At 41.3% G+C, this 24,791-nt stretch overlaps 1 protein-coding gene across 1 annotated transcript in view; it reads right to left on the bottom strand.

Annotated features, from left to right (window-relative positions):
* CLVS1 (clavesin 1) overlaps positions 1 to 24,791 on the bottom strand; it is a 59,902-nt gene that overhangs the window by 822 nt on the left and 34,289 nt on the right. Inside the window, exons 4-5 of the mRNA XM_048507296.1 lie at positions 12,137 to 12,247; positions 9,685 to 9,920 (exon numbers count right to left, since the gene is read on the bottom strand). Coding sequence (XP_048363253.1) covers positions 9,685 to 9,920; positions 12,137 to 12,247 — 347 coding nt within the window. The remainder of the gene's footprint in view (positions 1 to 9,684; positions 9,921 to 12,136; positions 12,248 to 24,791) is intronic.

Below are 24,791 nucleotides of genomic sequence, written 5' to 3'. Positions count from 1 at the left end.
AAAACAGGATTCTTTTTAGACAGCTCCACCCCAGAACCAAAACTGTTGGGGGGGGAGGGGGGAATTGAAATGTGTACAATATTTGTCAACCCCAAATTTATGTTACCACTTTAACAACAAAAACTACATCATTTATACATCATATATAACTATGTCACATATAACCTGAGCAAGGTTGTTAACAATAGGACATTTTGGAGGACATTGATTCATAGGGTAGCTATGAGTCGGAAGCAACTTGATGGCATTTAACATATGCACAACATTGTATTATTTGACTGGTTTTTGACATTTAAAAGGATAAATTACTTTGGGTTATATAATTAATATTATTCATGTATTACAGAGAGAAGGTTGCTAACTGCTGTTCCCTATACTGTGTGAACACATAGATCTTACATTTTGCCATTTGAAAGGTATGAACAAAATAAAAGTTAAAATAGCAAACACTAATTTTGTAGTAAAATAATGCATATAGCATTTGGACAGAAATAGAATCATATAGTCACTGTGAACTGGCATCACAGCTGGATACCAACTTTATAACAACTTTATAACAATGGTCATAGATAGTGAACCATTTGATTTTTTTCAGTGCTTTAAAAAAGTCCTGTTCTACACTGGAATAGAAGAATAGAAAAAAAAACCTGTTGGCCTGTTTCCCCCTTAGCAGTGACATAGTTAGGTGGCATGGGGTGTGTGGGTGTGGCTGTGGGTGTGTATTGTTAAGGAGAAAAAAGCTACATGCTGTGTTATCTATTGCAATATTTGGGTAACACACACTCAATCTCATTTCAGCACATCATTCTTGCTTTCACTGATCACAGCAGTACTGTGGCTGAATCAGCTATACCTTCCAATAGTCTGCTAGATACTCAAGAATCTCTGGGTGAGGAGACATGGTGGTCAGTAATTGGCAATTCTGGGCAATTCTGGGCATTCAAAGTATAATAACTGCACACATATGCTACTATTGAAGGCAGGTACTGCTACACAGCAAAATGAACATATCTTCCTATAGGCCTGCTGTGTTACTGCTTTGCCAATGAAATAACTTAGGGAGCTGGAGTATACTTAAAGCTAACTTTTATGAAATATTTTTACCAATTTTTGGCACACTTTCCTACTTTGGTCTGCTGCAGTTGACTTAGTCCAGGACTGTAGTCTCTGTTACTTGTCACTCCATGCTTGTCACAAAAATAATTTATTGTACTTACAACAGGTTGCCCGCAGAAGTACAAATTCTGAAGATAGTTTTTGAGGAACATAAAAGAATTACATTACTGGTCCAGGTTCCATAGCTTAATTGAGCAGTTCAATTTCTATCGGTGTTCACCTCAATATGATCAATACCTTATAAACAACAAAGATAACAGTTTACCTTTGTTGTTTGGACCTACATCTGGTACCCGAAGGTATTCTATCCAACTTAATCATGACCAATAGTCACTGGCTGACATATTTTCTGTGATTTTATCTTACTGTGACAGACATCTCTATTCCTTTTTTTCGTTCTCTTTGCACAGAGTATCTGGCAGATGTTCTGGAGAGGTTTGGGGGGAAATGGCACTTGGAGACAACTCCGCCCGTGCCCCACCCCCAGCCTCTGTGCAGGCCAGCTTTTGAAAGCCAGAACTTTTGAAAGCACAGAGGGCGGGGCATGGGGGGGCCACATCCCCGAGACCCACCCCCAGCCTCTGTGCTTTCAAAAGCTCTGGCTTTCAAAAGCCAGCCTGCAGGGAGGCGGGAGCAGGGCTTGGTGATGTGCAACTGGGGCGCACACCATTTGATCATGCGTGACCAGAAGGTGTGCGCCTGGGAACATGGGTGTCCTCATGTCTCTACCACAGTATGCCCCTGATGTTTTGTCATGGTGTACTTGGATGCATTGGACTGAGCGTCTCCTTTCTTAACTTGTGTAGGGGAGGGTATGCGTATGTTACCACACAGCAAAAACCTTGGCATTTTTCAATATTCTTAAAAAGGGCTGCATTCAGTGGTGGAATTCAGCAGATTCGTACCACTTCGGCAGAACTGGTTGTTAAAATGGTGCTTGTAAACAATCAGTTGTTTCATTTTAACCTTTAATGGCATACAAATTATTTCCATTTAAAAGAGAAAAGAGAAAACTTTTAAACAATCAGTTGTTAAATTATTTCAATCCCACCACTGGAACTGGTTGTTAAATTATTTCAATTCCACCACTGACTGCATTTTATGATTAACCAGACTGATAGGGAGCAAGAGACTAGGACCTAGGAGAGGGAGGGAACTAGCTTATAGTTCAGAAAGTGCACTGCATTTAGGATTTTCTCCCAAAGTCTTTTTAATAGAAGTTACACCTCAGAACCTCCAAACCCTTTTTAAACTCTCTTTCAAAAGGAAAATGCCACTCCTTAAATTCATGGCATTTGAAGTAATGATTATACAGACTCCCATTCTTGATGTTAGTAACATGAAAATAGTGTCAAATTATTGTTAAACCTCAACACTGTAATATTTGAAATGTGTCTCTTTGGGCTTCAGGTAATGCGTATATAAAAAGTGAACACTGTGTTCCAAATCCATTGTGGAATCTACCACACACATTTGACTCAGTGATTCATTCACACTGAATGCCTTCTAAACATTAGCTAGATTTAGAAAGTACAAATTATGTTCCTCATAAAAATCACCAGCAGTTACTTCCATAACACTGCTGGGTAAAAATAGCACAGCTAAACAGAACATTGGTAGGGAACAATGTTCTGCCTCCTTGAAAAAGAAAATCTAAGAGGAATTAGGGAGTGAATTGTAACTGGCCAAAATCACTTTAGTTGTGTTTTCCCCCCAGGGCAAACACTCTTCAGAGACAGAACATAGAAGGCATCTCTCTCAAGAACACTCTGCCTCTCAAGGTAACTCTCCACTCGTTTCTCCTTAACTGAGGAAAGTATTTAGAGAAACTACAGTGGAGAAATTTATAAAATTTTAAGTCTGAATTTCAGAGGCTACATATGAATCATTTAGACACAGCAGGGAAGAAGAAAGAAGTTAAAGACATTGTTAGCTTGTCCATTAGAAACACCCCCCCCCCCAGTCTTTATGTTACCAATTAGCAAGTAAATGTTATGCTAACAAGAACGAATCCCTAACATACTGCTTGTTGATGGCTGCCATTTTGTAATTCTATATGTAGTCAAGTACTTGACTGGAAACCATAGAGAAGGTCTCTCTCTCACACACACACACAAACACCTAACCACTGCAACTGTATTTACTCCTGTCAGTCTTAAAATGTCATGTAGCATGAATTTGCTGATTAACAACCCAATTCAGAGGGAGGGGGTACTGAAGGGAGTTGTGGAGGCAGTGCGATCCTTTGCTGGTGGTAATACCATCCTTGGGGCAAATATGTTGGTGGAGAGTCATCACAGCCTCCCAGGACACCCTGCTGAGTATCAATGCCCCAACACCTCTGTCAGCCCCACCAGTAGAAGGAGTGCAAGAGTATAGGCCCTCCACAATTTTGCAGAAGTCTGAAAGAAAATAAATGTTTTTACCTGGCACCAAAAAGTTAAAAGCTCACCTACCAAGCAGGTGATTCTGAACGGGGAATTGCAATGTCAAGTCTCTGTCATAGACAAAAATAGTCTCCCAGTGGTGATGTGAAGGAACGGACTTGTGAGCTCTATTCCCCCACATCCTGGGAGATTAGAAAACTTCATCGCCATCTCAGGTGTCAACTCAGGTCATCCCTTTACCTTTCTCCTAAGAGGGCATCAAACTTCCTATTAAATACGCCAGAAAATCTGAGTGTCATTTGCTAGGCAGATTAGCCCATCTAGCATGGCATTGCTGTTTAGAGGCTCTGCCTAATTGCTGGGTTTCACATTTTGCTTGTACTAACTAGCTGCAGTGGCGATGTTACCAACTACTCGCTGCAAGTAGCTGACTGGCTAGGAGTGCCCAGCCTATATATAACAGTATCTGCACCTACACTGGATCCTCTTAAATAATCAGCAACTGCTCTGTGGGGACCTTTTCCACCCTCTAATCTATCTGCATTGCTTGTTGCTGATTCATTCTGAAGACCCTGCACCAGATTCATGCAAAATTCAGGGTACTGATTTTGACACTGGATGACTCCTTGGAGGTCGTTCGTAGTGGTCTGATTGCCAGTTAAAGAATTCACATGCTTGTTGTCTGGTTGGGAAACTACAAAAATGACACCTCCCCCCCGCCCAATACTTCATGAAACTGCATGTATTTTATCTCCACAATCCCAGCATACAAAAATCTATTCTGCTTCCAAAACACTTCCATTGGCGGATTGTATAAACCCAAATCATGAGCAGACCTAGAAAGCCTATGCATGTGGAAACTGAATGCTTCTGTACAATTGCAGTTTTGAGTTACAAGCCATGTCTTGAGTTACAAGCCATGCTTTTCACCTGTGGTAACTGAAAAAGTTTCTATTAAACACAGAAAATCAAAACTCTGTTATGACTAGGTTTCATTTGATAAATGCAGTTCTTTAGCCTGCATGCTTCTATTCTAAGTCTTTTACTTCTTGCCTGTTATTTTTTTCCTTTGTATTATTAACAACCTTATTTGATAAAGCTCTTATGAAAAACAAATCCTGACAGTCCTGCTGGGCTTTCCCCCTCAAGCCGAACTTTGTGCCTTTCAAATCAGTATACTATAACCAATCAATCAGGCCACACTGAAAAGATCTGTTCACTCGGCTCTCACCACCCATCTGCTCATTTCCCTCTAATTCTTTGCCCATTACACCAACTCCTCCAGGCTATTATTGTTCATTGGTTCATTTCTTCTGCAAAAAATAATGATGGAAAATCTTTGTTTTTAACATGCACATATTGATTTCCTTATTGCTGGAGAGAGAAGGATTCTTTAATTGCAAGAGTAGCATTTAAGTTTATTTTTACATTTGGCTCTTGAGCAGTATTACCACTATAGTCTCAAAACTGGAACTCTCAGGTAAAAAGGAAAATAGCTTCAGTTATACCTCAGGGACAGGGAGAGAATCAGTAATGGCGCCAGTTGTAAATATAGGAACCTTGTTTATTGGTACAAAACAACTGACTAGCTGAAAAAGCCACATTAAACCACAGTAAATCTAACTCAGGGCTGTAATGAGGGCAAAGCAAGTGAGGCACCTGCCTCAGGTGCATAAAACTGATGGGTGCAGAACAATGTATTAAATATACATGTACTATCCCAAGCCACTGTGCCATTAGGAAAGGGTATATTTCTATGAATTTAATTTGAAGCAACTAAGCAGAGATGGCTTAGTGGGGCAAAAGCCCCACAAAACTCCTTGCTGTTTGCCTCCTTCACAGTAAAAGTAAAGTAAAAAAAAAACCCTTATTATAGTTGTGCAAAAAGAGAATTTGAGTAGTAAATTGCTCTTCAAAGGAAATCAGCCAGAGAAGCAATTGGATCTTTGGATGACCAAGGAATAGAAGGATTGCTAAAGAAGATGCCAAGAGGGCAGAGAACCTCTGTGTACTCTTTGCACCATAGAGCATTTATGCTCACCAGAGTTAATGCCCTCCTTCTAAAGATTTAGTAGGAAGACATCAAGGAATTCCAGCAGCAGTGCGATATTGCCCATGTTCCGAGTCACGTGACACAACCCAGCATATTTTACTGGAATGCCATTTTCACACTAATGCTCGTAGATTACATCTCTCTCCCCTTCTTAAATCAAGGAACTTAACGTCTAACATCTAATGAAAACACTATACAATTCCTTGTAAGCGATCTTTCACCTGTAATAACTACCTCAGTTGCCTCCTTTTTAGTGTTAAGACTAGATCAAATTTTAACTATTTGGATGTTTGAGATTTAACAATTTACACTATTACATGTTATATTGAACAGTTTTAGAGCTATTGTATAACTATTTGATAACTGTAACTGTATTATGCCTAATAAAGGTGTTTGTGTTTGTGCGTGTGTGTGCGTGTACATTACTGTTCACTGTGGAAAATATGGGGGCATGTATCAAAGATACAACTGCTCTTTTCAAGAAAAACTGAGTCCACTTGAGGTGATGAGAGATGACGTTCTATAACTAGTGGAAATTCAAAAGCAATAAGTTTCCAGGTTGAGTGGCATTCAACTAAGAGTTCCTAGAAAATTCTAATGTGACAGTTGAACTATTCATGTAGATCCATAGCTTATCACGAGAATTAGTCACTATCAGAAGACTGAAAACCAATAATTGTTACACTGATTTTATAAAGGGATCCAAAAGGGAATTAAAAAATAGAGGCCAGTTCGCCTAACATCTGTAGAAACTGTAACCAAGGACCCATTAACCAGAGGAACAAAGCCTGCTGAGGGAAATCAGCATGACTTCTGCAGAGGGAAGTCCTGCCACTCCAAACTTTTGAAATTATTTGAGAAAGTGAACAAACATGTAGCTAATGGTGCCTCTGTAGGCATTATATATTTGAACTTTCAGAAGACTTTTAACAAGATAGCTCATCAAAAACTCCTAAGTAAGTGGTCACGGGATTAGAGAATGGGTCCTTTTATGGATTAAAAATTGTTTAAATGACAAGAAGATAAGAGTAGGAATGAAAGGGTAGTTCTCACATTGGAAGGAAATAAGCAATGTGGTCCCACAAAGATTGGTACTGGGACTGGAGCTATTTAATTTGTTTATAACTGATCTGGAACTGGGTGTGAGCAGTATAGCTTAGTGAATAGCTCAACGAAAGTGTCAAACAAGTGTGCCACAGCAGTGAAAAATGCAAACTTTAAGTTAGGGGTCATTAGGACAGTGACTGAACATAAAATGGACAATATTAAAATTATATTATTATAACCCTGCATAGATGTATGGTGCAATTTCATTTAGAATACTATGTGTAGTTCTGGTCACCCTATTCAAAAGGGACACTGCAGAATTGGAAAAGTACAGAAGACAACAACCAAAACAATTAGCAGGTTAGGGCACCTTTCCTATGAGGAAAGGCTGAAGAGACTAGGACTTCACTTAAAAAAAAGATAATTAAAGAAGAGTATGTTAGAGGTTTAAAAAATTATGCAGGGCTAGAAACAGTAGCCGGAAAGAACTTTTTTCTCCCTTTCCTTAAATGCTTTAGCGTGAGGACACCCAGTGAAGCTGCTGGTCAACAGATTCACGATGGACAAAAGGAAATACTTCAGGTGATTAGAATGTGGAATTGGCTGCCAGAGGATGTAGTAATGCCACAGGCATAGTCAGCTTTAAACAGGGATTAGGTAGATTCATGGAGAATAGGTCTATCTGTGGCTACTAGCCATGGTGACTAAAGGGAACATCAGAGGCAGTAAACCTCTGAATACTAGTGTCAGGAGGCAACATCACGGGAAGACCTGGACCTCTGTGCCCTGATGATGTTGGACCCCCAGAGGAACTGGTTGGCCACTGTGTGCAACAAGATGCTGGACTAGATGGACCACATGGAAAGCTGAGAGATCACATACATGTACAAATAGTTCACATGTTTCAGTGTTACCAATGCACCTTTTCACTTGGAAATGTTTTGTCTTTGTAGGAAATTGGTAACCACACTGAAAGAGCACAATTTGTAACAATGAACTGCAAACTTTGGGTTGAGAAATTCCTGGTGGTTTCGGGGTAGAGTGTAGGGTAAGGTGACCAGATGGTCACCTTTGTGAACCAGGATGGGGGGGAGGAGGCTGCGCATGTGCGCACACTGCAGGAGCACACTGCCTTCTGGGGCTTGCTGTTTGCCGCCCTGTCACAGGGCGGCAAACGGCAAGCCCCAGAAGGCAGTGCACTCCTGCGGCCATGCGCGCAGGAGGCTGCTGCACTGCCTTGCGCCCCAGAAGGCAGTGCGGCAGCCTACCAAAAATCAGGACAATTTGAAGAACCCACGGGATGCGGGACAAATTGTTTAAAGGCGGGACTGTCCCGCCAAAAGCGGGACGTCTGGTCAGCCTAATGTAGGGAGAGCAGGATTTGGGGAGGCATTTCAACAAGAGATAAAGTCAGGGAGTCCACCCTCCAAAGCAGCCATTTTTTCCAGGGAAACTGATCTCTACAGTCTGGAGATCAATAATAATCTTGGGAGATCTCCAGTGCCCACCTGGAGGTTGATAACTCTAATGGTGAGATAATTTTAATTTTGTTTGGGTGGCAACTCTACCAGTAAGATATGGAAATTATTTTCATATTCATCTACATGGAACATGAGATGTCCATATGAAAGATGTATTATGCCATTTAAGTATATTCAAACTGGTCCTCAGACTAGGGGAAATTGTATGTTGTTGCTAGGTAACCAGCAAATTTGCAGAGGTTACTCCTTGCTGAAGTGGTGAGGGGGTCTGCAGGCCTGATTTTCCTTTCTTCCTTTCTGTCATACACAGAAACTGACAGGAAGCTGCTGCAAAGCTACAGCCAGACAGAAAACAAAGATTATTGTTAGAGGATTTAGAGCTGGAAAATGGAGCAGAGAATTGATGAGTAACATTTGACCCCTTTTAAGTGATTTGCAGAATTGAAAAATGTTGCCAGCCTGAAATACTCATCTGTCTTTCATGTGAGGTAACTTCAATGTCTACTCATTTCTTATAACTGCCCATGTGGTGTAGTCAGACATGCACACTGAAATTTAGAGCAAGAATATAGACTTCGATTATCTTTCAGAATGCCTTCCTTCTACAATGACTCTTGTCTTGATTTCATCTAATAAAGTAGAACTGCTATTTGTCTTGGTCCTGCCATGTCTTTCATCTAATATTTTTTTCTGTTGGCTGTGTACCATTCCTCTATCTACCTGAATGCAGAGGCCTATGTCCCTGGGTGCACCTTTCGGTCATGTCCCTGGGTGCACACCCCCATCCTATCTGCATTGGCCCTCTCATAAGTTTTATTTTAGAATCAAGCTAGCAGAAGATTTATCAACATATACACATATGCACATGTCAAAGATGTAGCTGCCAGCTGCAAAAATGTGAAAAAAGAACTCACGTCAAAGCTCCCTTAGGGACAAATGGAGATACACCACAAAAATCATGGCATATCTCTGCTGGTGACTCTGCCAGCACACAGGGACTGATTGTGCAGTGGAGGCCCAGAATGCCCCTGGAATGCTCCCACCATGCTGATGCAACTTGGGGTAGAGTGGAAGTATCAACACAAGGCCAGGAACCATGGTTGGCCATCACAGGGCACTGCAGCAGCCGTGCACCTGCAGATTTGCACCTCTGCTGGGGTAAGGGTTGGCATAAGTGCTTACACTAGCATAAGTGTTTACATAAGTGTTTACACAATTTCTGCTGGTATAAGCCCATGCCAGAGGACAATTTGGCCTGCCCTCTGGATTAGGCTGTTAGTCTGCCTAGTAAACATCATGATGTGATATCATTTTATGGGTAAGTAATGACCTGGTGATTGCACAGGGGACTGACTACTTTCATCTGTTGGTCCTTCTGCTGTCAATCTATTAGGATCACAGTCAATAGTAGTAAGATAAAGCAAGTGCATTTTCAACAATGCTTTATTCTTTTATTATCAGACAGCACACTCCCTTCAAGGCAAAGTACCGATACCCCATCTTTTCCACTTCTACAAAATGACTGCTTTTAAGAAGGATTTTTTAAAAGCATATATATGTGTGTGTATTTTTCAACAGGATCCTGTTTCTTAATTCTTACCTTTTCATGAGTTTTGGTGAGCATTCCCTCTCCACGTTGGAAGATGCATGCTTCACATGCATGGCATTGTAGGATGTGTGAGTGTATTCATTTTCATCACTGTAGTCAGGGCCAAGCAATGTCCGAGCCCATGTACCCATGTCATAAGGAGGTAGTGTCCCTCCAAACTCTGAAGGCAGGCAGTCAGGGTGTATTAGCTGGTGAAGGCTGTTCAGATTGTTACCATGAAGGAATATCTTTTTAAAAAATACAAACAGCAAACAAAAGACACTGCTAGTTCATTAGGATCAGTGGTTTCATGGACAGTAACAAAATATTAAGGACTAAATCAACTATGTGCCTGTTGAAATACACATGACTTTTAGAATCCTAAATTTAATCCACTTTTAGAATCCTAAATTTAATCTAGCATAAGCTTTATGTGAACCAAAGCTGACTTCTTCAGATGCAATGAATATCTGACTATTTACTATGTACTTTTCAACTTCCTCCATGTAAAAAGGACATAACACAAATTTATATACTGGGGGAGATCTGTAAGATCTCTATGTAATGTTCCTGTCAAGTCCTTAGGCAAGCAACACTCAACCAGCTTGGATCTTTTAAAGAATTTTGGGTCTGGCCAGACATCAATGGAGGGACTGATGTGGATTTAGTGGAAGGGTTTTTAGAATACTTACCCCCAACCACCACTGGATCCAGAGTGAGTGAGGCTCATAGAGAGCAGCCTTCAGTAGCGACACCCTAACCTTTCTGGCCTTCCGTGTCAGCTTGGCACATGGCTTACATGTACTGAGAATGTGTCCCTCAATGAGACACAACAAACAATTGGTTTGACCATCATTTTTGGCCATCTTAGCTCCTCAGAGTGAGCACTTCTTAGACAAGGCTAAGCCCTTCAATAGCTTGTTGGGGACCAGGCCAAATAGACTACCAAGGACGCTACAGCACATCCTCTCTGAGCAGCAGCAAGAACATAACTGAGGGACTGCTCCCTCCTGCTCCAATGTTGTGACCATTTCGGTAGGCACCTTCCTGCCAGTGTCCCCAAGAAGAGGGGAAAGAGTGCTCTGTTTCCAGGGAATAAAAGCTTGTGAATCCTTCTCCAATAACAGGCCTGCAATGTGTAGTTCCATGTGTGCCTGCACATAAGACCACAACGATGAACTGCACAGTCCTCTAGAGAAGGTCAAGGACAAAATCAGTTTATGCTTTTCAGTAATGCTCACTGCTGCATAGGGGAAACCAGTTTTTTTTTCATGAGGGGCCCATTCTAGTAATGAAACCCCACCTCAACCCACTCGTTAAAATTGGGAAGCATAGGGGGAGTGCTGTTTTGAAGGGCCTGCCCTTAAAATCTGTGCTTCACAAAACTACAGTTTTTAAAGTAGCTGCCTCAAGGCTGTGGAACTGGCCTCCTGCTGAGGTCAGAAAATGTGCACTCCACTGCTAACTTCTCATAAAAATGTAGTTTTCCTGCCTCAAGAGGCTGAGTCTTTCTTGCATTTTTGAATGAGCAATATTAATCTAATATGGTTTTGTTGGAAGTGTCCTTAAATTTTAATCAATATCAAAGCAACAGAAATCATTTCACCTGGAGAAAACAGCTGCCTTGGAAGGTAGGCTCTTTGGCATTCTATCCCATTGAAGTCCCTTTCCTTCCCAAACCCTGCCCACCTCTGGTCCACCTGCAAAATCTCCAGGTGTTTCCCAACCCAGAGTTGACAACACTATGAATAAGGTCACTATGAATAGACAAGTCACCATCAGTCTCAGTCTCCCATTCTGCAATATGGTCCACCTTACAGGGGTGTTGTAAAGTTGTTGTGATAAGATATATGAAACACTTTGAACACCCAAAGTGGTATTGGTGTTCAAAATGCTTCACATATATTAACTGTGGCCTTACCTTGATAAAAATCCCTGATCAAAATGATATACAATAGAAAGCAATATTTTCAGGCTCTTTGCCGCATCTGAGTCCTATTTTCTAAATGCATTTGAAATTTGGATGCTTCAGGCAACATTAATTATTTCTTCCCCTTTACAAAGAAGATAATCAACTGAAGAAGTGAAAAGGAAAATTTCTTTCAAGATTAAAATGACTGCAATGGATAGAAAGCACATAGTCAATCATTTGTAGTGGGAAAATTTTCCTTGGTCCTTTTCTATCACAGCCCTGTAAATGCTGAATAAATGTGTTTATTATATAAAATGGTTTCCTTTGTTTGTTCATGATATATTGTATTTGTGCCTGACTGTGATTCTGAAAATAACTCTCTCCTGCTTAAATATTGATTAAATGTTGGCTTTTGGCAAACTCTGACTGAGGTGTCAGACCTTGCAGCCATTCTGTGGCCAGACAAAGCACACTACAAAGAGCCTAGAAGAGAAGACAGAGAAAAACAAATGTCACTACAGGCACTACAGATAAGTTTCATTCTCTAATTACCCTTTTCCTTGTCTTGTCTTTGAGAAAGGGCTTGATTAGCGTGTACAGGGCATAGATGTACCAAGGCTGGTTCACAAAATGGACGCCTCCAAAGCGAGCAGGAAAGCTGTCCTGTGGAGAAGAAAAGAATGGAAGCCAATTAATAGAGGCACCCAGTTAGATAGGCAAGCAGCAGGACTCTAGTCAAGTAAACGTTTGAATGTTAATTGGTGCATTTTGATCCAGTGCCTCCTTTATCACACACAGCTTCTGTTTTAACACGTTCTTGCCACTTCTTTATACAGTTACAGGGGTTGTGTGTGTTTGAAACCAGACATATCTCAACATGTCTATCCCCAAGCTCATCCTGGCTCTCTGTTGCATCTTGCTTTTCAAAAAGCACAGTACAAGTGTGGGAGGGAATGCATCTTCTAATTTCCCATTGTGTCACAGAGCCAAGTTCCCATATACCTCTGTGAACACAGCTCACCTCTTGACCCCTATGCCTTCTTCCCTCCCCCAAGCCATCATTACAATAGCTGAACTTTCTGGGTGAATGAGCAGCACATTATGCAGAAGAGGAAGGGTGGAAAATGTTGATAAGTGAAGCTGTGGAGGGGGAGCAGCGTCACAGCACCATGGAAACTGACACAGACAAGGGCTTGCATTGGAGGTTTTGTACAGATACTCAGCAAATTAGCATGCAGGTAGTGTAGCCTCTGCCAGCAATGGCTGCAGTCACATGCCATCCCAGGTAAGCAGAATGGCATGTTTAAGAAAATGGCAGGCTTCTGGAGTGCTTTTATTAGCTATCACTAATGGCATCTATGTATCAGAATTACAGGATTGACAGAGAACAGACTGACTGCTTTGTCTTTTCTGAGCAGGGAGGGCAGAAAGCAAGTTGTCTTGCTCTCCAAGATCACCAAATATTAGGTGAGCTTCTTATGGGATTGGAGGGGCAGGGGGGAATGGGATAGTTTTTATTAAAGTCAACAGAGTACTTGGGAAGGACTCTATAAAGTAGCTCCAGTGCATCAAAGGGACAACAAAGTTGTGACAAAAAGATGGAACGGCTCTCAGTGCAAGATGTGGAAGATTCAACCTTTTTTGAAAGTGTGACATTCCTATCATTCATCATGGGGAGGAGAGAAGGAGAAATGTTTACTCAATGTCAATTACTGTAGCTTTTATTACCAGCTTGTAAAGGGCTGCCTCAAGACTCCTGGTACACGTCAGCATTTTTTGCAAAAACTCAGCTTTACAATACCATAATACTCAGAAAACTGCAACCCTTATATGAATCACTAATCATCCTTTTCTCGTATTGCGTTGAAATGGCGCTAAGAGGGGAAAAGTCTAAATAAATTATGGAGAAAAGACAAGATAGGAGATCAATTTTTAATATTGGGAAATATTTTTAGAAATATGTGTTTAGATCTATAGTAGTTATCACAACGGCAAGTTTTAAATCTATTCTATTTCATCACAATTCATTTCATAATGTTGTCTAACATTAATATCATGTTTATCAAATATGGTACAGAGTATCTTATGAAATTTATAGTTAGATTTATTTATTGTGATAATCACCATTTAATGCTCATTATATCATTATTTACTGCTATCAACATTTATTGTTTATTTTTTATTGTAGTCTATGGACACATTTTTCTTCTTTTTCCTTTAGTAGTAATTCCTTTAATAGTAATTGCTGTGATATTGTTTCTATTTTTCCCCATTATGTTTATATTTATAAAAATAAAATCTTTTTTAAAAAAAGAAAAAGAAAAGAAAACTGCAAACCTTTATCACCTTATTTTCCAAATTGCTAACCAGTAGCCTACAGGCAATATCATCTGGCAAATTTTCAATTGCAGTATGGTGAATAATTTGCCCATAATTTCATTCATAAGAAAAATAATCATCACAGTTCCAAGTCATACAAAATAGGAGGTATTGCTATACTTCATTGTTATCTCTTACTTCTACATTCACAGTCCAAACCAGATGGGAGAGAGGGTGAATGGGCTGTGGGTGAAGCATCAGGCTGTGCCAACGCATTCGCTTCCTCCACCAGTGCAAGGGGCACCCCCACTGGTGGAGAGGTTGAAGGCACTGGTGGCTGGGCACCCCTCAATTCCATGGCGGTGAAACACAAAAGCTGTAGCTTCTATTACCATGGAGGAACATTGCCGTCTGATTGGACACCAGTGAGGGAAGGGGGGTAGCCTGGTGCAGTCCCAGGGGTAAAATCAGCTTCTGCCTGGGCTTTACGGCTGAGGACGTCATGACCAGGGCTTCAGAGTTACGTAATCCAAAAACTCTGTTAAGCCTTCTAGGCAGCGGATTTTTCCCCCTCTTAGGTGCCTCCCTGTGCTGCCTGGAAGCCCACTGGAGATGGCACAATGCGGCAGCAGTGGCTCTGTTCCTGGCGGCCTCAGGATCTGGATTAGACTGTTATTGTGTCACATTCACCTGAAAGGAAGATGTTAGATCATCCTCTAATTTTTTTTTAAAAAAAACTTAGGATTTCCTAAAATTATAATTCACCTCCAGACTACAGAGATCGGTTCCCTTGGAGAAAGTGGATGATTGGACCTTATGGCATTGTACTCAATGAGATCCCTGTCCTCCCCAGGCTCCATCTCCAAATTGCAAGAGTACAGCTAGGGTAAATAAAGATAGTCCAAACACTAGGGAAATATTTGTGCTAACTCTGATAGACCAGAGCCTTCCTCTACTTAATAGCTTAATATCTCCTTAATATTACTCTGATGTGTAGAAAGGCAAGTTAGAACATTTTTTGCAAGTGGATTTTCTTATAAAGCTAAAGTGGATTGCCATTTGGAGCGAAAAGTGGCTCATGAGCAAGTATACTGACCTATCTATAGCAATGGAAAGGATGAGTAAGCAGAACTATCCTCAAATAGATGTTTCCAGTTTACAATTCAAGTAGTAGGTTTGGACAGGCCAATGTTTTTCTTCCCCATGAAATCAGTTTTCCAGTGGTGTAGCACCAAGGGGGTGGGGGTACATGATGCACCAGGTGCGTGCTGCTGTGGGGGCATGGCGGGGGGGGGGTTGTTCTGGGGTGTTCTGGGGGCAGGCAGGGGCGTAGGATATACGCATGCCCTGAGTGCAGTTTCCCCTCACTCCGGCCCTGCAGTATTCTGAGGATCTTTAATAACAACCCCAAAAAATAGAAACAGAATAACTCAGAAATGGAACCCTAATTAGGGATTCAATCCATGAGTGCACCAGCAGTATTGTAAAAAAAAAAAAAATCTAATCAGCAATATTTCCTGAAGTGATGTAGTAAATTAGCATAGGAAAGGTTTATTATATGTGTTTGTCAATGATATTCAATGTGCTATTTGATTGGCTTAAGTTGCCACTAATTCTTTTTTTGCTGCAACAGATTATTCATCTCTCTGTGACCATGGGTCCTTCAGCAACACATGGGAAGGCAGTCTACCAGTATTTTAAAAATGCTGACCCTCCTATGTTTACCCTTTTCGCCTATAGAAAACAAATCCCCATATCATAAAATTTGTGCTATCATATAGTTTAATGATAGAAAATCAAAGATTACAAATCTAAACTACAATCTGAAAAGTGTCTAATAAGATTGATAACCTTCAGATTGGGTCTGGAGATCTTCAAAAATTACAACTGATCTCTGGACTACAAAGATTATTGCCCTGGGAGAAAATGGGTGCCTTGGAGGGTGGATTCTGTGGCATTATACCCCACTGAGGCCCCTCGCTAAGCCCTGCCATCCCCAGGTGCTGGTGCCAAAATCTTCAGGAATTTCCTAACCCAAAGTTGACAACTCTACTGAAAAATCATCCTTTTGGAGAACACTAAACTCCCTTTCCCCGAAGTATTCTCTGGGAAGCTACATACTTTTCAAATTAAACTGCTGTGATTCGACTGAAGCAATTTCAGTTATACTTTCTTCTAGATAAGTATATTTACAATCGAAACTGTTTTCCCATGAAAAGCAACACATTCAATGCAGTAAAACATTACTAGCGCAAGCAAAAATGGCACACTGCAGTTTCTGTTCACAGTGAACAAGGGAGCTGTACAGAAACCTAAAGCAACCTGTACATGTGCAGATGCCATGTACCCAGCAACAGATAACAGCAGATGACATCAATAGCCTACTCAGGCTGCAATAAACTTGTGTGAAGCTGCAATGCTGCAGCATTTAGACAATGAGATTTCATGAACACCTTCCTATTTGGCCACCACGAAGGCCCTAACTACTTGATGCATTATCCCTGGGCCAACCCTGGGGATTGTCAAGTAAACAGGAGCAGATTGTAGTCCCAGTGGATGTAATTCTTTGCAGGATTCTGGCCCCAGTTAAGCTTGGACAAGATGAGTCCCATGTGCCACTTTCACCGCAGGTAGAGCTGCTTTCCTCTTTGCCTATTTAAGCCTTGGACTGGGAGAAAAAGCTTGTTGGATCAACTGGCCCATTTGGTGTACACCTAGGGTTTCCAGCTCCCATTTCCCAAGTCTCGCCAACTTCTGGCCTTGATACCACTTAAGAAGTGACTGGTCCTACCTGCAAAATACAGATCAATGAGTTTGATTCGGGTGAGTAGGACTGTGCATCTAGAAAAACCCAAAAGGAAAATGAACCTGAAAAAAAATATCCAACAGCTGCGGAGATAGAATGGAAGATGGGTGAAATGTATGCACTGCCCTGATGACATTTGAAAAAGAAACATGAGATAAAATATAATAGGTAGAACTGGCAGTATTTTTGAGTTTTCATCTGCAGGATAGAGAAATAAATGTGGCTGATTCTGGTATAATTCTGATTCTGGTATAAAGATTATGCCCTACAAGTTATATTTAACACAATCAAATTCAGTGGGCATTATCCCTCTAACAAAGCAGGTTTTTATGCACAGATTCCCTTTGGGACTCAGTCTTATGCATGGATATGAAGCTCACACTGTTGAAGCCAAACTGCATATGTAGCGCCAAATGGGTGGCAGACATGATTGTGCCTGATAGAACTGATCACCTACTGTGGGATGGGATCCTGAGCTCAAGATCTTGACTTTCTAACAAGATCCTGTATCTGGAGAGGTGCAATTTCCAAGATCCTTCAGATCACCAACATGTGCTTGCTTCTGCTACCTACAAGGACCTATGAATCAGAATTATTGTTTGCCATGTGGAAGGATATTTCCATCAAGGCCAGCATGTCTTCAGGAGAAGTGCAGAGAAATGAAATGTAGTGTAATCAGAATTATAGCAGAGATTATCAGATCTGAGCGGCAGTCTGAAGCCACATATCTGAAGATAATGATTATCCATGTTCTCATCTGACATGCTGGGCTAGATAATGAATGCTGTTGCTAAACTCAGAATCTCTAGTCTTCTTTAATTTTCACAGCACAGCATCTGCAAGCTAGAAAGCTTCAGGGTCATTGTGACCCATTAGTTTATCATTGCTCATTTAAAGTCATCAGACCAGCAGCAGATAATTGTCTCAGAGAAGCCACAATTCTAAGTCAAATCAGACTGTCCAAGAGATTGTAACAACCCTGGAGCTGATGCTGTTTCACTCTGATTTACTGTTTGTTTGGTCTGTCATCATTTGTGTTGTACAAATTGTAGGATCAACAGAGAAACAATAGTAGGAAATGAAAGAGCCAGGAGTTATCACTGTGTTTAAAGAGGAAAACAGGTATGCATGCTTTCCGTTAATGAATATTGCTTGCTTATTTGGTGCACTGATTATAATCCCTCTCATGCAATATGCCAATAAAGAATTTTGGTACACCCACCTTTTATTACAATCCATAACGAACGATTATACATTTAGATGGCATATTTAATGTTCATTTCTGTTGCCACAAAGCACCATATTCATACTATACTAATATTTTTAAAGTTTAGCATTTTGAACACATTTTGAGGGCCTTAAATTGAATAGACCCAGAGTAGATGAAGGACCACTTCCTTTTGTACTGTCTATCCTACAGTTAAGATACTCTTCCAGAGCCCCACTGTCTGTGCTGCCCCTGCCTGCAGAGATGAGGTAAATGGCAGCCAGAGACAAGGATTTTCCAACGGTGGCATCCTGTTGGTGTGAAATACCCCCCCCCCCTTCAGGATGGCCACTTAGCCAGGCAAGTGGTACAGATTAGTCATGACTATTTTCATTGCTTCCTGTGTGACTTACACACTACTATCATTAAAGAGACTGGAAACAAACTAAAACAAAATAGTCTTATCAGTACAGTGGCCCCCAGTGAAAGTCTGACATGATGTGGTAGGCACAGCCACAACATGACTTCTGCAGGAGGCAGAGATGGCCACAAAATGGCTCTTTCAGCTTACTTCCAGTCACCCAGTGAAGATCCCTGTGCTGTGGTGGTAGCTGCTACCAAAGCAATGTTTACAAAAATCTGCACTGCTAATCAAATCTCCAGTGTCCAGTCAGAATCTTGTTGAGCAAAAGCACCACCAGGCACTGCCCAGTTTCTTAAGACACTTGGCAGGCAAGAGAAAAGGCACTGGAGGGTAACATGGTGCCCTGGGCACCACATTAGGTATCCTCATATATAGCATCTATCACAGCTGCAAATGCAGAGGCTCACAGACAGGAGCATACAGATAGAAGGTTGGTTTTTTGGTCAATTTTCCTCTGCCATTGTCCATTCTACTTTTTCCTCACTAAGGAACCGGAGAGATTTTCTGTTGAAAAACAATTGGCCAGTTGTATGGCATTATAACGCTACTACAGTTACCTTTATTTTATTTTTTTTAAAGCCCTCTGGTGGCACTGTGAGAAAAGTGGCTGTTGCAAGGGGCTGAAAGGAAAATGGCACTGATGTGGGTGGGACCTTTCCTTCTCTTCCAAAAAAGGCATATACATGAATACTTATATAAACATAAGCCCTGAAAGATATTACAGACATGTGCATTAATGAGTTAATGACCCAGGCAATAATCCTTTTTCTCTTTTTAGGAATCTGGAGTCAGTTCTGAATTAATTCCATCTTGATCAGAAGAGAAATTTGAGAAACACGAAGGAAGGTTCTGCAAATTGTTTTCCCAAACCTTCTAGACCACCACCCTGTAGTGTAGAACCTTTAAAAATGCAAGGGCTGCAATTGCAAAAAGAAGCCAAAGGGCATAACAGAAAACCAGAAAAGAAAATCATAGAGCATTTTCCTTTTTGAAAGAGAACAACACAATAAGAGGTATTGATGGTTATATCTTTAAAAATTGAATTCTTAGAAAATACATTCCACTCCTCATAATAACACTATTTGAAACTAGACAAAAGATTCAGACATTAGTTATCATGAGGGAGACAGAGAAGACAATCGGATGCTGATTTGCAGGCCATGACTGAAGGAGACTGTTCTGTCAACAGGAAGGAGTTGACAAATGTAGAAAATTTGATAGACTGAAAGTTCTCAGAAGCCTGACATTATCAAGAACACTTTGACCAAGCTCACAACTAGCATGAATTCATTAAATAAACATTCAGAATTTCAATGATTCAGTTATGATCTTTGATTAATGTATGAGGGAAAGAAGAGAAGATGGCTGGAAATTGGAGGAGGCAGACACAGTAAGTTAGGTCGATTCCCCACTTGAAAAAAAAAACTAGATATGAACCAGTTTGGGTAGATTCGGGACCTTTTGAACACAGTTTCTGGTCCCCACCGCAGCCTGTGCCCCCTTCTCCCCAGAAACGTAGCAGGCACGCAGGAGTCCCCACTGTCGGCAGATCAAATGCGTAATCCGCTCGGGGCTTTCCTGATTGGCTGCTGCATTGTGCTGGGGTGGGAATTTTTTTATTTTCAAAAGGATAGATCCACGTCTCCGCAAGCATGCGCAGAACGACCCTATGCGGGAACTGATCCATGTCTCTGCGAGCATGCGCGGGAACGTTTTTAAGTGAATGCAAGGTAGACACAAACACACTTATCCACCCACCCCCACCCCATAACTACCAAAAAGTAAAAGTGTCCAAAGGTGGGCATTTATGCTTGAAACCATAAGTATGGCGCACAAAGGACTGGACTTTCTCAAGCAGTTTCAGGGGCTCAAATAAAATGAAATCCTTGCCCCTGGCTGGGTTCCTTGCCCCTGGCTGGGTTCAAACCACCAACCTCTTGGCCATTAGCTGAGCATTCAATCAATAATGCCACAGAGACACCACTGCTTTAAGGTTGGGGGAAGCGCAACTTAAGTCTTCTCTCAAAACTATTCCATATTGCCTCAAGATAATACCACAAGATAATAGTTGTATTTGGTGCAACAGTCTCTAACAGAAAAGAGGCACACTGAACTATGTGTGTGTATGCGGGGGAAATACAGAAATGATTATTTTACAACAGAAAAATAATCCCTTGCTTAAAGCAATAAACAATATCCTGGTTTCACTGAGTTTATCAACAGGGGAAAATCCTACTGAGTCCTTCACTCCTTCTGAGGGGGAGAAACAGCATAACCTATTCTATCTTTGTAACATAATTCAGGGGTGTATAGCCAGGGGCGTGACTGATGTTTAGACGGTGAAAAGACAACTTGTCCCTCTGTACTTAAGATTTCTGGCAGCGATTTATAACTTGCTTGAAGGATCTGCAGGAAGAGCCTTGATATGAGTGGAATACTTGGATTCATTTCTTCCCCCTGCTTTATTATGGAACATATGGGGGGAAGTGGTTTGGTAGAGTCCGATCTTGTCAGATTTTCAAAGCTAAGCAGGGTCAGTACTTGGAAGGGACACCAAGGAAGACTCTGCAAAGGAAGGCAAAGCCAAACCACCTCTGCCTTGTGAGCCTCTTGCTAGGGTCACAATAAGTCAGCTGTTACTTGATGGCACTTTACACACACATCCATGGAATGCAGACTTTGTTAGTTCTAATTAGAGATAAGAAGGTCTGGGGAGGAGAGGTCAGAAAAAAATTAGGGGATAAAACTCCCCCCCCCCTTATTTGGTCCCCAGGACCTTTCACCCAGTTTTTCAACAGAAAAAAAATGGGAATTTGGGGGTACATTGAAAAAGTCTGAAGTCAAATTTTCTTTTTTCTTTTTGGAATGTGTGAAGGTCAACAATGTCATTCTACACTGAGTTATACCCTTCTAAGTCCACAGAGGCTAATGGGCTTTGAAGACTGCAATTCTGCTCAGTTTAGGATGGCCCTGTTATCAAAATGCATGGCATGAAGATTTTTTATGTAAAATAGTCAACATAATTATATTATGATAATTCATTTGTATACTGTAGACATATGCAGCATGCTGTCAAATATATGCTTATTGTTTAAATGTGAATAATTTTGTCCACAATTATTATCTTTATGATGTGGATGATGATTATTGAAATAATTAAATATTTACTTGAAGTCCATATATACTGTTCCAGATTGCTTCTGCTCAAATCACACATGCTTTTTTGTTACTACAAAATTTGTAGTTGCTATTTTCAGCTTTTATTCCCCTCCCCTCTGCATACATATATTACAGAACTGAATATTATGGTTCATAAACTACCAGATGTTATATTCATATCAGTTGGTGCCAGCATGCCACTACCATGCTGGCAGGGGCTGATGGGAACTGTAGTCCATAACATCTGGACTGCCAAAGGTTCGCCACCACTGATATATATGATAAGGTGGCATGGGGTGCCATACTTTACACTCTGCTATCTGAATGGCTTCACAGTTTTAATTGTATACAATGAGGGCATTTATGTTTTTAATTTTTATAATGGGCCACATCCAGGACAAATAGATAAATTTGCTTTGATCCAATATTCTGTCCCCTTTTACTGAAGTCACCATACCTTCTTTTATAAAACTAGCAGTAAGTTAATGTCTTAGCTATGCATTTTGAGATTAATATAATATGATGAATACCAACAATTTATGGGGAAGATAACAAAGTTGGCATTTTAATGATGGATGATATTGTGAACTTTATTAATTTCATTTGCCTTTCTATGCAATGCATTAAAATTACCCGTGAAGGGCACTGACTAAGAAGGATTCTTTAAGGGGAATGAGTTCATAGAGTTCTTTGTGCCTGTTCCAATGTCACTGATTATATTGGATATTATAAATACTCATGCAGTTTATGAATACAGAAGGAATAGGAAATGCACTTTCATTAATCTAGAAGAAGAAGAAGAATTTGAATTTATTTCCTCCCTTTCTCTCCTACAGAAGACTCAAAGGGGCTTACAAACTCCTTTCCCTTCCCCCCTCACAACAAACACCCTGTGAGGTGGGGATGAGAGAGCTCAGAAGAACTGTGACTAGCCCACAGTCACCCAGCTGGCGTGTGTTGGAGTATACAGGCTAATTTGAATTCCCCCAGATAAGCCTCTACAGCTCAGGTGGCAGAACAGGGAATCAAACCCAGTTCCTTCAGATTAGAGTGCACCTGCTGTCAGTGGTGTTCCTGCCTAGGGACAGGGGGTACCCTATGTCCCCGGGCGCCCCCCATTTGGTCACGTGGGGGGGCGCCAACATTTCAGGGTTGTTTGTGTGTTTTTAAATTTTTAAAGTTTTTTTTCACGTTCCTGCCTGCAGGGGGCGCATCTTTAAGGCTAGCAGCACCAAAATTTCAGGGTACCATCCAGAGACTGTCCTGATGATACCACCCAAATTTGGTGATGTTTGGTTCAGGGGGAGCAAAGTTATGGACCCCCAAAGGGGGTGCCCCATCCCCATTGTTTTCAATGGGGTTGCTAACCCGATGGAGGCTACCCATTACGAGGGACCATAGCATGGTCCTGAACACAAACTTCACCAAACCTTGGGTGAAATCATAGAATAGCAATAACAGATGATACCCCCCTGAAAATTTGGTGTCACTAGCTTTAAAAATACATCCCTTCCAGGCACCCCAAACTGTTCTGCCCCAAGATTCTTTGTTTTGCATTTTGACTCCATTGTAGCCTATGGGGAATTTCTGGAACAATGTGTAGGCAGGCACATTTTTTTGAAGATAGAGGCAACAGACTTTCAGGGCGGCTCCAGGGTGTAGGGCCTCCTGGTACAATAACATCCAGGTTTGGAGGCCTTTGCTTCTGGGGTTCATTTTATGGGCCCCCAAAGGCCTTATTTTGTTTCCCAGCTCCCTGCACATGAGAAGCCTGTGGGCTGAGTTCTCTCAAGTACACTCTCAACTCTACTCCAGAAGCAAAGCTTGGATGCTATTACTCAAGGCCTCTTGGAGCCACCTTGAAAGTCTGGTGCCTCTATCTTCAAAAATGTGCAGCCTGCCTCAGAAATTCCTCATTAGCTACAATGGAGCAAAGTTACTGCAAAACAAAGAATCTTGGGCAAATTTCTTGGGGTGCCTGGAAGGGATGTATTTTTACAGCTAGTGACACCAAAATTTCAGGGTATCATCTGTTAACTATTCTTATGATGCTACCCAAGTTTGGAGAAGTTATGTTCAGGGGGACCAAAGTTATGGTCCCTCAAATGGGTAGCCCCCATCTCAGGTTAGCTCCCATTGAAAACAATGGGGATGGGGGCATTCCATTTGGGCGTCCATAACTTTGCTCCCCCTGAACCAAACATCACCAAACTCAGGTGGTATCATCAGGGCAGTCTCTGGATGATGCCCTGAAATCATGGTGCCACTAACTTTAAAAATGTGCTCCCTGCAGACCAAAAAACACCAAAAATACCCCCAAAAAACCCAAATAGCTTGCATTCGCATTTGTTCATATTTGGGCAGGACACAATCGGACAATTTTTGTCCGAATGTGCCCGAATTTGCCCAGATTCCAGCCAAATCTGCTATTTGTTTCATCTGAATCTCCAATCCTCAAAAGTGATGCTGTTTCAGGGTGGGGGAGAATCCATCCCCAAACAGCATCACTTTCCATTTTGTTTTAACCGGGGACCCCAGATTCTCCCTTTAAGGTAGATTTAAAAGAAGAATCTGAGCTCCCTAGTTTAAACACCATTGAAAGTGATGGTGTTTGGGGGTGGATTCCACTGGAGGTGTTTTGTGAGAGATGATGCTGACATTTGTTTGGTAAATGTTTTGCTGGGGGTGATTTGTGAGAGATTTACTTGTTTAATACCCACTTGCACTGGCTTGGAGTTGTTTCTCAGGCTAACAACCTACCTCATAGGGTTGTTGTGAGTAGGAAATTAGGAAAAGAGTTGGTGGGGAGAGAGCCATGTATGTTTTGCTGGGAGTGGGAGGTGTTTTGAGAGCTGGTACAAAAAAAATCACTGTTTGGTCATGGTGGGGGAGGGTGGCTGCCCATACGCTGGGTGGGGGGGCACCAAACTCAGGTTTTGTCCCCGGGCGCCAGTTTGCCTAGGTACGCCCCTGCCTGCTGTTAACCACTACGCCACTGCTGCTCTCTAGGAATTTACTAAGACAAGAAACACCGATCCACTAGAAATACTTGGCAATTTTTGCTGATGTTTTACTAATATTTGAAGCATGCATCGCTTGAGGTGTCTTATGTGTGTTTCAGTCATAACAAAAACAAAACAGGTGTAAATGAGAGATTTCTCCAGGTTAAGAAAATTCTCGCTGTGAATTGTTTACATATATCATATAATATCCTGGCCAATTTGGGCATGCCTATGCCCATCTTCTACTCCTGAACTGTTTTACCAGATGAACCAGGAAGAAGAAAAGTTAA

Source organism: Sphaerodactylus townsendi, linkage group LG09, assembly GCF_021028975.2.
Source record: "Sphaerodactylus townsendi isolate TG3544 linkage group LG09, MPM_Stown_v2.3, whole genome shotgun sequence".
NCBI lineage: Eukaryota > Metazoa > Chordata > Lepidosauria > Squamata > Sphaerodactylidae > Sphaerodactylus > Sphaerodactylus townsendi.
Note: the sequence above shows the minus strand (reverse complement) of the source record. Positions and strands in the feature narration are given on the sequence as shown.